This window comes from Coregonus clupeaformis, chromosome 11 (assembly GCF_020615455.1).
Source record: "Coregonus clupeaformis isolate EN_2021a chromosome 11, ASM2061545v1, whole genome shotgun sequence".
In the NCBI taxonomy this organism is placed as follows: Eukaryota; Metazoa; Chordata; class Actinopteri; order Salmoniformes; family Salmonidae; genus Coregonus; species Coregonus clupeaformis.
The window spans coordinates 2,547,309-2,562,459 of record NC_059202.1 but is presented as its reverse complement, the minus strand read 5'-3'; the positions used below and the strand labels follow the sequence as shown (position 1 = coordinate 2,562,459).

At 45.1% G+C, this 15,151-nt stretch overlaps 1 protein-coding gene across 2 annotated transcripts in view; it reads right to left on the bottom strand.

Annotated features, from left to right (window-relative positions):
- LOC121577001 (pleckstrin homology domain-containing family G member 7) overlaps window positions 1–9,884 on the bottom strand; it is a 37,373-nt gene extending 27,489 nt beyond the window's left edge. Inside the window, exons 1-3 of one of the 2 annotated variants that reach the window (XM_041890677.2) lie at window positions 9,434–9,884; window positions 6,646–7,431; window positions 5,757–5,779 (exon numbers count right to left, since the gene is read on the bottom strand). In XM_041890677.2, coding sequence (XP_041746611.1) covers window positions 5,757–5,779; window positions 6,646–7,284 — 662 coding nt within the window. In that variant the 5' untranslated portion in view covers window positions 7,285–7,431; window positions 9,434–9,884. The remainder of the gene's footprint in view (window positions 1–5,756; window positions 5,780–6,645; window positions 7,432–9,433) is intronic. The other variant, XM_041890676.2, reaches the window with a different exon arrangement.
- Window positions 9,885–15,151: the final 5,267 nt, after the last annotated feature.

Sequence of the window (15,151 nt, the reverse complement as noted above, 5' to 3'; positions counted from 1 at the left end):
TTGACTAATTTCTCTCTGCCTCCTTCTTTCCACTCCTCTCCTCTTTTGACCTCACCCTCTCACCGTCCCCCCCCCTACTCACAAGGCAGGCAATACGCTTGACCTCATCTTTACTAGATGCTGCTCTTCTACTAATCTCACTGCAACTCCCCTCCATGTCTCCGACCACTACTTTGTTTCCTTTTCTCTCTCGCTCTCCTCCAACACTACTCACTCTGCCCCTACACAGATGGTAACGCGCCGCCGCAACCTTCGCTCTCTCTCTCCCACTACTCTCTCCTCTTCCATCCTATCATCTCTTCCCTCTGCTCAATCCTTCTCCCTCCAATCTCCTGATTCTGCCTCCTCAACCCTCCTCTCCTCCCTTTCTGCATCCTTTGACTCTGTGTCCCCTATCCTCCCGGCCGGCTCGGTCCTCCCCTCCAGCTCCGTGGCTTGATGACTCATTGCGAGCTCACAGAACAGAGCTCCGGGCAGCGGAGCGGAAATGGAAGAAAACTAAACTCCCTGCCGACCTGGCATCTTTTCACTCCCTCCTCTTTACATTTTCTTCATCTGTTTCTGCTGCTAAGGCCACTTTCTACCACTCTAAATTCCAAGCATCTGCCTCTAACCCTAGGAAGCTCTTTGCCACATTTTCCTCCCTGCTGAATCCTCCCCCCACCCCCCCCTCCTCTCTCTCTGTGGATGACTTCGTCAACCACTTTGAAAAGAAGGTTGACGACATCCGATCCTCGTTTGTTAAGTCTAATGACACTGCTGGTCCTACTCACACTGCCCTACCCTATGCTTTGACTTCTTTCTCCCTCTCTCTCCAGATAAAATCCTGCGACTTGTGACTGCAGGCCGCCCAACAACCTGCCCGCTTGACCCCATCCCCTCCTCTCTTCTCCAGACCATCTCCGGTGACCTTCTCCCCTACCTCACCTCGCTGATCAACTCATCCTTGACCGCTGGCCATGTCCCTTCCGTCTTCAAGAGAGCGAGAGTTGCACCCCTTCTCAAAAAAACCAACACTCGATCCCACTGATGTCAACAACTACAGACCAGTATCCCTTCTTTCTTTTCTTTCCAAAACTATTGAGCGTGCCGTCTTTAGCCAACTCTCTTGCTATCTCTCTCAGAATGACCTTCTTGATCCAAACCAGTCAGGTTTCAGGACTGGTCATTCAACTGAGACTGCTCTTCTCTGTGTCACGGAGGCTCTCCGCACTGCTAGAGCTAACTCTCTCTCCTCTGCTCTTGTCCTTCTAGACCTGTCTGCTGCCTTTGATACTGTGAACCATCAGATCCTCCTCTCCACCCTCTCCGAGCTGGGCATCTCCGGCGCGGCTCACTCCTGGATTGCGTCCTACCTGACCGGTCGCTCCTACCAAGTGGCGTGGCGAGAAGCTGTCTCCGCACCACGTGCTCTCACCACTGGTGTCCCCCAGGGCTCAGTTCTAGGCCCTCTCCTATTCTCCCTATACACCAAGTCACTTGGCTCTGTCATATCCTCACATGGCCTCTCCTATCATTTCTACGCTGACGATACACAACTAATCTTCTCCTTTCCCCCCTTCTGATAACCAGGTGGCGAATCGCATCTCTGCATGTCTGGCAGACATATCAGTATGGATGACGGATCACCACCTCAAGCTGAACCCTGGCAAGACGGAGCTGCTCTTCCTCCCGGGGAAGGACTGCCCGTTCCATGATCTCGCCATCACGGTTGACAACTCCGTTGTGTCCTCCTCCCAGAGTGCGAAGAGCCTTGGCGTGACCCTGGACAACACCCTGTCGTTCTCCGCTAACATCAAGGCGGTGACCCGATCCTGCAGGTTCATGCTCTACAACATTCGGAGAGTACGACCCTGCCTTACACAGGAAGCGGCACAGGTCCTAATCCAGGCACTTGTCATCTCCCGTCTGGATTACTGCAACTCGCTGTTGGCTGGCCTCCCTGCCTGTGCCATTAAACCCCTACAACTCATCCAGAATGCCGCAGCCCGTCTGGTGTTCAACCTTCCCAAGTTCTCTCACGTCACCCCCCTCCTCCGCACACTCCACTGGCTTCCAGTTGAAGCTCGCATCCGTTACAAGACCATGGTGCTTGCCTATGGAGCAGTGAGGGGAACGGCACCTCCGTACCTTCGGGCTCTGATCAGTCCCTACACCCAAACGAGGGCATTGCGTTCATCCACCTCTGGCCTGCTGGCTCCCTTCCTCTGCGGAAGCATAGTTCCCGCTCAGCCCAGTCAAAACTGTTCGCTGCTCTGGCACCCCAATGGTGGAACAAGCTCCCTCACGACGCCAGGACAGCGGAGTCACTCACCACCTTCCGGAGACATTTGAAACCCCACCTCTTTAAGGAATACCTGGGATAGGATAAAGTAATCCTTCTACCCCCCAAAAAAAAAAAAAAAAAGTGGTTTTCCCACTGGCTATAGGGTGAATGACCAATTTGTAAGTCACTCTGGATAAGAGCGTCTGCTAAATGACGTAAATGTGCCCTTGAGCAAGGCACTTAACCCTAATTGCTCCTGTAAGTCGCTCTGGATAAGAGCGTCTGCTAAATGACTAAAATGTAAAATGTTAAATGTAATTAAAACTAGTTTTTCAACCACTCCACAAGTTGGTTAGGATATCTACTTTGTGCATGACACAAATAATTTTTCCAACAATTGTTTACAGACAGATTATTTCACTTATAATTCACTGTATCACAATTCCAATGGTTCAGAAGTTTACATACACTAAGTTGACTGTGCCTTTAAACAGCTTGGAAAATTCCAGAAAATAATGTCATGGCTTTAGAAGCTTCTGATAAGGCTAATTGACATCATTTGAGTCAATTGGAGGTGTACCTGTGGATGTATTTCAAGGCCTACCTTCAAACTCCGTGCCTCTTTGCTTGACATCATAGGAAAATCAAAAGAAATCAGCCAAGATCTCAGAAAAAAATGTGTAGACCTCAACAAGTATAAACACCATGGGACCACGCAGCCGTCATACCGCTCAGGAAGGAGACGCGTTCTGTCTCCTAGAGATGAACGTACTTTGGTGCGAAAAGTGCAAATCAATCCAGAACAGCAAAGGACCTTGTGAAGATGCTGGAGGACACAGGTACAAAAGTATCTATATCCACAGCAAATCTAGTCCTATATCGACATAACCTGAAAGGCCGCTCAGCAAGGAAGAAGCCACTGCTCCAAAACCGCCATAAAAAAGCCAGACTACGGTTTGCAACTGCACATGGGGACAAAGATCGTACTTTTTGGAGAAATGTCCTCTGGTCTGATGAAACAAAATTAGAACTGTTTGGCCATAATGACCATCCGTTATGTTTGGAGGAAAAAGGGGAAGGCTTGCAAGCCGAAGAACACCATCCCAACCGTGAAGCACGGGGGTGGCAGCATCATGCTGTGGGTGTGCTTTGCTGCAGGAGGGCCTGGTGCACTTCACAAAATAGATGGCATCATGAGGAAGGAAAATTATGTGGATATATTGAAGCAACATCTCAAGACATCAGTCAGGAAGTTAAAGCTTGGTCGCAAATGGGTCTTCCAAATGGACAACGACCCCAAGCATACTTCCAAAGTTGTGGCAAAATGGCTTAAGGACAACAATGTCAAGGTATTGGAGTGGCCATCACAAAGCCCTGACCTCAATCCTATAGAAAATGTGTGGGCAGAACTGAAAAAGCGTGTGCGAGCAAGGAGGCCTGCAAACCTGACTCAGTTACACCAGCTCTGTCAGGAGGAATGGGCCAAAATTCACCCAACTTATTGTGGGAAGCTTGTGAAAGGCTACCTGACACATTTGACCCAAGTTAAACAATTTAAAGGCAACGCTACCAAATACTAATTGAGTGTATGTAAACTTCTGACCCAATGGGAATGTGATGAAATAAATCACTCTACTATTATTCTGACATTTCACATTCTTAAAATAAAGTGGTGATCCTAACTGACCTAAGACAGGGAATTTTTACTAGGATTAAATGTCAGGAATTGTGAAAAACTGAGTTTAAATGTATTTGGCTAAGGTGTATGTAAACTTCCGACTTCAACTGTAGTTCAGAGCTAATCGGTTATAGGCAAATTCCCCTCCTGCCATGAAATAATGTACAGGCATTGTGGTAGTTTTTGGCTAAGCCAAGTGGGGACACATACAGTGAGAGAAAAAAGTATTTGATCCCCTGCTGATTTTGTACGTTTGCCCACTGACAAAGAAATGATCAGTCTATAATTTTAATGGTAGGTTTATTTGAACAGTGAGAGACAGAATAACAACAAAAAAATCCAGAAAAACACATGTCGAAAATGTTATTAATTGATTTGCATTTTAATGAGGGAAATAAGTATTTGACCCCCCTCTCAATCAGAAAGATTTCTGTCTCCCAGGTGTCTTTTATACAGGTAACGAGCTGAGATTAGGAGCACACTCTTAAAGGGAGTGCTCCTAATCTCAGTTTGTTACCTGTATAAAAGACACCTGTCCACAGAAGCAATCAATCAGATTCCAAACTCTCCACCATGGCCAATACCAAAGAGCTCTCCAAGGATGTCAGGGACAAGATTGTAGACCTACACAAGGCTGGAATGGGCTACAAGACCATCGCCAAGCAGCTTGGTGAGAAGGTGACAACAGTTGGTGCGATTATTTGCAAATGGAAGAAACACAAAATAACTGTCAATCTCCCTCGGCCTGAGGCTCCATGCAAGATCTCACCTCGTGGAGTTGCAATGATCATGAGAACGGTGAGGAATCAGCCCAGAACTACACGGGAGGATCTTGTCAATGATCTCAAGACAGCTAGGACCATAGTCACCAAGAAAACAATTGGTAACACACTACGCCGTGAAGGACTGAAATCCTGCAGCGCCCGCAAGGTCCCCCTGCTCAAGAAAGCACATATACAGGGCCGTCTGAAGTTTGCCAATGAACATCTGAATGATTCAGAGGAGAACTGGGTGAAAGTGTTGTGGTCAGATGAGACCAAAATCGAGCTCTTTGGCTTCAACTCAACTCGCCGTGTTTGGAGGAGGAGGGATGCTGCGTATGACCCCAAGAACACCATCCCCACCGTCAAACATGGAGGTGGAAACATTATGCTTTGGGGGTGTTTTTCTGCTAAGGGGACAGGACAACTTCACCGCATCAAAGGAACGATGGACGGGGCCATGTACCGTCAAATCTTGGGTGAGAACCTCCTTCCCTCAGCCAGGGCATTGAAAATGGGTTGTGGATGGGTATTCCAGCATGACAATGGCCAAGGCAAAACAAAGGAGTGGCTCAAGCCAGCCTCCAGACCTTAATCCCATTGAAAATCTGTGGAGGGAGCTGAAGGTTTGAGTTGCCAAATGTCAGCCTCGAAACCTTAATGACTTGGAGAAGATCTGCAAAGAGGAGTGGAACAAAATCCCTCCTGAGATGTGTGCAAACCTGGTGGCCAACTACAAGAAACGTCTGACCTCTGTGATTGCCAACAAGGGTTATGCCACCAAGTACTAAGTCATGTTTTGCAGAGGGGTCAAATACTTATTTTCCTCATTAAAATGCAAATCAATTTATAACATTTTTGACATGCATTTTTCTGGATTTTTTTGTTGTTATTCTGTCTCTCACTGTTCAAATAAACCTACCATTAAAATTATAGACTGATCATGTCTTTGTCAGTGGGCAAACGTACAAAATCAACAGGGGATCAAATACTTTTTTCCCCTCACTGTAACATTCAAATCACTCTGTGGAGTTGCAGGCAACACACTTACCTATTATGGCAAGCCTCCTTGTCCTGTAAAAAGAGACGAAAGAGCATTGGTTAGGATAATTATATGTTGAACATGGCTTGTTATACAGCAGATACTAATGTGAAAGAGCAAACACAGACCGTGAACGATAGTACAGTACATCTATCTAAACATTAGGGATCGGTTTCTTGGACACAGATTAACCATAGTCTTGGACTAAGAAGAACTTTCAAAACAGAGAATCTCCATTGAACGTGCTTTTTAGTCCAGGACTAAGATTCATTTGGGTTCAATTATGATTTTAGAGCCTTGGGTGTGATTTGAAAGGTGCACAAACTCATGCAGTGTACATAACACAAATCAACATTACACAGGCCTCCTGGTCCTACATAACATGGCTATATCTCTTACAAACAAGTGTTTTTCATGTGGTCGTTTGAATTAGAATAGCCCTCTAATATCTGCAGAGAATGTCGGGGCTCTATTGAGAATGGCCCAGGTTGAATGCTGGGAGCCCAATGAATAGATCCCCCCCCACCCCCCACCCCCCACCCCCCACCCAATATCTTCTTCTATCTATTATTGGATGATTGCTGACGGTGGTGAATAGGAGGCCTGTGTGTGTGTGTGTGTGTGAGTGAAAGACTGAGGCTTGCTGGGTGGTGGGGCTACGCTGAGCTGTCAGTGTAACTGCTGATTCATTTGCTGTCAAAAGCTGGCATTGTGAGCAGCCACCACAGGAGGCCAGGGAGAATGAGAGGGCTACTACCCAGGAGGAATGTGGTGGAGGAGCTACTGGCCATCTGATTTACAAGGCTCAGATAAAAACTCATTATAAAGCCACAGTGTGGCATACGGCTGCAATTCATGTGCAATTGAATCATTTTGGTGATTATAACATTAAACTCACCTGATCATCGCTATTATCAGGAAATTCAAAGTCTTTACTAACACTTTGCACACTACGTGCGCACAGAGATTCTTGTCTCGTGCAAGTGATACCATTGTCAAAAGTATTTGATCTATGTGATCTGCTTTTCCCCAGGTCTGCAGATGAATTGGGCTGATTATCGTGGTGGTTCTCTCCATCGGGAGGTGGGCAGGCCGCCAGCGGAGACTTGTGCCTGTGTATTGGGGAGAGGGGACTCAAAAGGGATGGTGTCTCTTCCGTACCCGACTCCTCTTGTGTGCTGTTCATCCTCATCGGGTCCCGGAAGTCCACCTGCGGACGTCGCGTGCTCCTCATCCTCCTCAAGGTAGGGGATGTGGAGATACGAGCCAGGGCTTGTCGGTCAAACTGGGTGAGCAAGCCGTCGGTCTCGTGTTTCAGTTTGGAGTGCGTTCTGGCCAAATCTATATGCATGATAAAGGGGTTGCTGGTCTGCGTCTCCTTATCTTCGGTGAGTTTTGAGACCGTTTGCGTCTCAACATTGGTCACCCCCGTCACAGCCTCATTCTCATTCTCTAGCCACTGAATGTAACTCCAGTCCAAACTTTTCTCAGTGTCCTGGCCATCCTCGTGCACTATAACCTGTTTCAGAGTAGACATCTTGACCAAGATGGCATTGTAGACCTAATTATGTCAGAAAAACGTTGGTCCGTTGGTCCTTGTTTTTACCAGGTGTGTTGGGGTCAGATCATCCAGGTGCATTCCACTGGCAGTTTAGCAGCAAGCAACCACGTTTCAGACACGTTTCTGGGAAATAAACAAAATATCTGTATTAGGTAGGTCTAATACAATAGCCTACAAGTTAAACACAAAGCAGTCTGGGCGTGCAGTCAAGTCAATCTTTTTTGTTCAGAGTTCAGACCACGTTGTGAAACAGTGAAATTATGGATTTGTGAGCTGCATACTTATCACATGTTTTGTCAACAGAGGGTGGGGGCAGGGGAAGTTAGCTTACAGTTGGTGTTCATAATGTACAGAAAGTAGGCCCCGTCTCTAACAAGCTCCAAGACTACTGTTGCCTTAGCTACAGATTGCACACCAGATAATGTGATACACTACATGGTCAAACATCTCATTCCAAAATCATGGACATTAATATGGCGTTGGTCCCCCCTTTGCTGTTATAAGAGCCTCAACTCTTCTGGGAAGGTTTTTCCACTAGATGTTGGAACATTGCTACGGGGACTTGCTTCCATTCAGCCACAAGAGCATTGGTGAGGTCGGGCACTGATGTTGGGCGTTTAAGCCTGGCGTTCCAATTCAACCCAAAGATGTTCGATGGGGTTGAGGTCAGGGCTCTGTGCAGCCCAGTCAAGTTCTTCCACACTGATCTCGACAAACCATTTCTGGTATGGACCTCGCTTTGTGCATGGGGTCATTGTCATGCTGAAACAGGAAAGGGCCTTCCCCAAACTGTAGCCACAAAGTTGGAAGCACAGATTCGTCTAGAATGTCATTGTATGCTGTAGCGTTAAGATTTCCCTTCACTGGAACTAAGGGGCCTAGCCCGAACCATGAAAAACAGCCCCAGACCATTATTCCTCCACTAAACTTTCCAGTTGGCACTATGCATTGGGGCAGGTAGCATTCTCCTGGCATCCGCCAAACCCATATTTGTCCGTCGGACTGCCAAATGGTGAAGCGTGATTCATCACTCCAGAGAATGCGTTTCCAGAAGAACAGTTATTGTGTTGACGTTGTTTCCAGAGGCAGTTTGGAACTCCGTTGTGAGTGTTGCAACAGAGGACAGATGATTTTTATGCGCTAAGCACTTCAGCACCCGGCGGTTCCGTTCTGTGAGAGTGGCTGAGACGTTGTTGTAGACGTTTCCACTTCACAATAACAGCACTTACAGTTGACCGGAGCAGCTCTAGCAGGGCAGAAATTTGACTAACTTACTTTTTGGAAAGGTGGCATCCTACGGTGGTGCCACTTTCAAAGTCAATGAGCTCTTCAGTATGGGCCATTCTACTGCCAATGTTTGTCTATGGAGATTGCATGGCTGTGTGCTCGATTTTATACACCTGTCAGCAACAGGTGTGGCTGAAATAGCTGAATCCACTAATTTGAAGGGTGTCCACATCCTTTTGTATATATAGTGTACATGTTTGGCCGAATCGAGAACATAGATACTATACTATCGCGAAGTTAAAGTTGGTCGAAAATGTACTGTGCTACGCCAAACAGTACCTATCCTGTAATGCCCAGTAATGGATACCAAAAATCTTGGCGTACAATCTGTAGCTATCGTTGCCTGTAAAAAAAAAAAAAAAACTGTAGTCTTACCTTCGTCATTGCCGATAGCTATGGGGTTTAAAGTCTACTTAAAACAACCCAAATATTGTATTATTGAATACAGTAGAACAGTGATGCTGCACTACACTGCAACATTGTATCAGTTCAGTGTCATCCATTGACAGTTTATCGCGTGGGAAACAAAGAACGACACAAACACCTGATCCAACTTTCCAATACTCCATTTAGACGTTTACATTGGGCCCCTCCAGGCCATGTAAAGTGATATTCAATCAAATCAGGTAGGATTGTTTCATAAACACATCAGAATTCCCAACAATAAAAACAATTACAGACCTATGAGCTCTTTAGCGTTGTCGCCGTGTGCGGATTTCAGAAGAGAAACCCCGCACACCCACGAGGTGATTACAGTGGGAAAAACATTATAAACTACATTATCTAGGCTACAATTATCATCACCCAATGATAGGCTAAATAACAACAAATTACTCACATGACAAAAGTTAAAAAGGAGTCGACTGAAGAAGAGCAAATCCAGCTGTGTTTCCTCTCTATTTCGCAATGGCTCCTCCGCTGCGCTGGCGCTGTAGCGACGACTTTGGGGTGCTGCGCTTCGGGTTGTTCATGCCAATCCGACCGCCTTGTGAAACAAAAAAGTGGAGCCAACTCCCGGCACTAGTCTCGGCCACTGTTCATACTGTTCATTCTGTTCCTTTTCACATGACAAAGCTCAGAGACATGTGTAATGCCTCGGAAAGATTTCATGAGTGCGTGTCCAATTGTTTCCTACCCGAAATTTGAATGGGTGTTGTGAGTCACCGAGAAAGTTTAGTTCAGACAATGGATATGTACGCAATGCTATTGTGACAAGTACCGTATAATTAGTGGGAGGGACTGAACTAAAGGACCGTTAATATGTAGGCATACTAGTCTTTTTCTATCCAGCATTGAGTTGAGGTAAAGGTGTGTGTGTGTGAACATAGAGAGGATCCGTTACATCACGTGCGAAAGCAGGGCCGTGCAACAGACCTTTGGGGGCTGCTCAAACTAAAAAAAGGACAGCCTCCCCCCCAAAAAACATAAAATCGACTTTCATGATTCATAACTACAAATTCATAACATCTCAACTGCCTCTGTAGCAAAAATGTCAACATATGCCTATTTATTTTCTACAACAAACACTTGTCATTACACAGTGTAAGCAGGTGACGTTGACACGGTCGTAACTAGTTACCATTTACATTTACATTTTAGTCATTTAGCAGACGCTCTTATCCAGAGCGACTTACAGTTACTGAGTGCATACATTTTTTCATACCACAGCCACAAAGTCATAAACCCCACCCATTTATCGTCTTAAAATGTGTTTTTAAACCTAACCACACGGCTAACCTTATAGCTAACCCTAAATTAAGACCAACAAGCTTATTTTTGTTTTCATACATTTTTCGATATACCCAATTTTGACGTTGTGGCTGTGGTAACTAGTGGAAACAGGATGACACTGGAGTGAAAATGTATTCCTGTCCCCACTTGTCCTGTCAAATGTTTCCCCGTACTGTCCTGATCTGATCCCGCAATAGTTCGATAACCCTGGAACATTCCTGTCCCGTACCCGATAAAAATCACTCCCGTCCCGTACAATTTTTTACGTTTAGAAATCAGAGATAACTTCCTCTGTCAGCTGCTGCTGGTCATGAGACAGTTGTCCGCACACAACCCAGCTAGCACATAACGTTCTGAGAACCATATTTTTCTTAGTGTTTGCTGAGAGCATGTTTGTCCTATAGTTTATTTACATACAACATTCCCACAACTTTCTGGGAATGGTGCAGGATAGTTGCTTGGCTTTGGAACATTCTAATCACATTTAAGAAACTTGACCAACATTTTTTATTTTCTTGATATTTTATTACTTTAACAGAATGTTTCCTAAAAGTTCAAACATGGTTACATTTAATTAAAATGTTGGTAATGTTCTAGGAACGTTCTCCAACTGGTTTGACATTGGGAATGTTCTCAAATAGTTCAGAGAACGTTAAGAAATAACGCTCTGTGGGAATAATAGGAGTAATAGAGTTTTTTAAACATTCTGAGAACAGAAATGAAAATGTTGCATGTTCTGGGAATGTTTATTTTTAGGTTGCAGGGAGGTTCTGAGAACCTTTTACTCTGGTTCCTTAAAAGTTTTCCATTTTATTAATGCTCTGAGAATATAAATTATATGTTATTTGGAGGTTTTTGAATAACTTCCTTAAATATTTTAATAACACTGCTATCTTATTTTGTGTTATCTTGTTTGAACTCCAAGCATAGATAGGACACATGGAAATTAATTTCCTTAGGTATTAATCATGCAAACATATGCTTATTGTGACACGACACTTGTACGTTTTGAACCTATAATCTTCTGGTCATTATCCATGGAATTAGTCCACTGCACCACCAGGATGGAGCTAGCATGCCATGTTTTGTTACACATACAAAGCTGCTAATTTTAGTCTATTCAAACAGACCCCGTTTCCAAGGAAACAAGCACTCATTAAGATCAGGTGTGGCCACTTAGTGGGAGCGGCCAACACACCTGAACACACTTAATAAGATAGACGACAGAGAAATGTTGAGAACGGAATGTATATGTTTTTAAATATCGTTCTCAGAACATTCTCTGAATATTGCTAAAGTTTTCTTGTGGTTTTTATGGAAAGTTTTCTTAAAGTTCTGTGAACAGAATGTATATTTTTAAATAACATTCTTAGAACGTTCTCTGGATGTTTTCTTGTGGTTTCTATGGAAAGTTTTCTTAACTTTCTTGGAACAATTTGAGAACGTGAATTTAAAAAGAACCATGAGGAAACCTGTAGGAAACATTATGCTGAAGTACTGAAATTCCCACAGAAGAATTATGTTTCTTAACATTCTCTGAGCTATTTTAGAACATTCCCAATGTCAAACCAGTTGGAGAACGTTCCTAGAACATTACCAAAATTGAAACTAAATGTTACCATGTTTGAACTTTTAGGAAATGTTCTGTCAAAGTAATAAAATACCAAGAAAATAACAGTTTTTGGTCAAGTTCCTTAAATGTGCTGAGAATGTTCGAAAGTCAAGCAACGATCCGGCAACATTCCCAGAAAGTTGTGGGAAGGTTCTATTCAAAATAATCATAGGACAACCATGCTCTCACCAAACTCTAAGAGAGGGTTTCCCTAACTCAGTCCTGGGGCCCTCCCTGCGTGCACGTTTTCGTTTTTGCCCTAGCACTACACAGCTGATTCAAATAATCAAAGCTTGATGATGAGTTGGTTATTTGAATCAGCTGTGTAGTGTTAGGGCAAAAACCAAAATGTGCACCCAGGGGGAGCCCCAGGACCGAGTTTGGGAAACCCTGCTCTAAGAAACATATGGTTCTCAGAACACATCCGCCACGGGGGCCCCTCAGGGGTGTGTGCTTAGTCCCCTCCTGTACTCCCTGTTCACTCATGATTGCGTGGCCGTGCACGACTCTAACACCATCATTAACTTTGCAGATGACATAACGGTGGTAGGCCTGATCACCGACGACGATGAGACTGCCTACAGGGAGGAGGTCAGAGACCTGGCAGTGTGGTGCCAGGACAACAACCTCTCCCTCAACGTCAGCAAGACAAAGGAGCTGATCGTGAACTACAGGAAACAGAAGGCAGAGCACGCTCCCATCCACATCGACAGGGCTGTTGTGGAGCAGGTCGAGAGCTTCAAGTTCCTTGTGTCCACATCACTAAGGAACTATCATGGTCCACACAAATCAACACAGTCGTGAAGAGGGCTCTCATATCCTCAAAAAGTTATACAGCTGCACCATTGAGAGCATCTTGACTGGCTGCATCACCGCTTGGTATGGCAACTGCTTGAAATATGACTGCAAGGCGCTACAGAGGGTAGTGCAGACAGAGGCCGAAATCCCTGCCTTCCAGGACCTCTATACCAGGCGGTGTCAGAGGAAGGCCCATAAAATTGTCAGACTCCAGCCATCAAAGTCATAGACTGTTCTCTCTGGTACCACACGGCAAGCAGTACCGATGCACAAAGTCTGGAACCAACAGGACCCTGAACAGCTTCTACCCCCAAGCTATAAGACTGCTAAATAGATAGATCTACCCGGAATATCTGCATTGACCCTTTTTGCACTAACTCTTTTGACTCATCACCTACACTGCTGTTACTGTTTATTATCTATCCCGTTGCCTAGTCACTTTATCCCTACCTATATGTACATACACTATACATACAAAAGTATGTGGACACCCCTTCAAATTAGTGGATTCGGCTATTTCAGCCACTGTAAGTGCTGTTATTGTGAAGAGGAAACTTCTAGGAGCAACAACGGCACATCCGCGAAGTGGTAGGCCACACAAGCTCACAGAACGGGACCACTGAAGCACGTAAAAATCATCTGTCCTCTGTTGCAACACTCACTACCGAGTTCCAAACTGCCTCTGGAAGCAACGTCAGCACAAGAACTGTTCGTCGGGAGCTTAATGAAATGGGTTTCCATGGCCGAGCAGCCGCACACAAGCCTAAGATCACCATGCGCAATGCCAAGTGTCGGCTGGAGTGGTGTGAAGCTTGCCGTCATTGGACTCTGGAGCAGTGGAAACGCGTTCTCTGGAGTGATGAATCACGCTTCACCATCTGGCAGTCCGATGGACAAATCTGGGTTTGGCGGATGCCAGGAGAACGCTACCTGCCCGAATGCATAGTGCCAACTGTAAAGTTTGGTGGAGGAGGAATAATGGTCTGGGGCTGTTTTTCATGGTTCGGGCTAGGCCCCTTTAGTTCCAGTGAAGGTCAATCTTAACGGTACAGCATACGATGACATTCTAGACGATTCTGCGCTTCCAACTTTGTGGCAACAGTTTTGGGAACGCCCTTTCCTGTTTCAGCATGACAATGCCCTTGTGCACAAAGCGAGGTCCATAAAGAAATGTTTTGTCGAGATCGGTGTTGAAGAACTTGACTGGCCTGCACAACCCTGACCTCAACCCCATTGAACACCTTTGGGATGAATTGGAACGGTGACTGCAAGTCAGGCCTAATCGCCCAACGTCAGTGTTTGACCTAACTAATGCTTTTGTGGCTGAATGGAAGCAAGTCCACACAGGCAACTTTCTCATGAGCGCTGAGCAGCAGCCAAATGAAGCAGTTGCTATGGCTACTCACATGCAGAGCGGGGGACAGACAGATGAGCAGCTAACGGAGGAAGTTACATCTGATTTCTGCTTGTAAAAATTTGCACGGGACAGGACGGAAGTGATTTTTAGGAAAGTTCCGAGGTTACAGAACTGTTGCGGGTTCAGGACAGTACCGGGAACAAATTGACAGGACAAAATGGGGCAGGAATTAATTTTCACTCCTGTGTCAACCTCTACTGCGCTGTGTCGTGATGGGTGAGTGTGTTGTTGTAGAAAATAAATAGGCATATAAATGTTGACATTTTGGCTACAGAGGCAGTTGGTATGTTATTAGTTTTTAATGATGAATTATGAAAGGGTGGGAGGCTGCCCTTTTTTATTTTGAGCACCTGTGCACGGCCCCCCAAATGTTTGTGCACGGCCCTGCTTGTGTGTGTGTGTGTGTGTGTGTGTGTGTGTATGAGAGAGAGAGAGAGTGATTGTTGTTATAGCTATAGTTATGTATTCTATACTGGCCCTGCCTCACTAGCAGGTGATTGTTGTTATAGCCTGCTGAACACTAGATGGCAATGTAGGCTAGATTATATCACCATGTCACCACTGGCTGTTTGGTTTAAAATGATCAGTGATGCCCCCATGGCGTCCTTTGGTGTCAATATTGGCATCCTTTGGTTTCAGTATTTGTCATGCATTCACCACTGTTCTGAAGAATAATCATCATCATCATTATAATTTTCCGCAGCAGCATCATCATCTTTCTACATAGTTATGAGAACAGAGTGGTGAAGAGAACAGAGGTGTATTCAGTTGCAAGAGATATACATTTAATGAATAGAGCAGACACAATTCCTTATTCTACATGGAAGACAATCATGTCTGTTCTACACTTACCTCGGAAACCCATACTACAATTTTGCGTAATTGCGTCAGATGTTCGATACCATCCTATGTTACTTGCATCTGTCTACTAGAGATTAGTTCTACACAAATAATTTGTATCTGGAGGTTCTGTTACATTGCACTCTCCTGAACCTGAT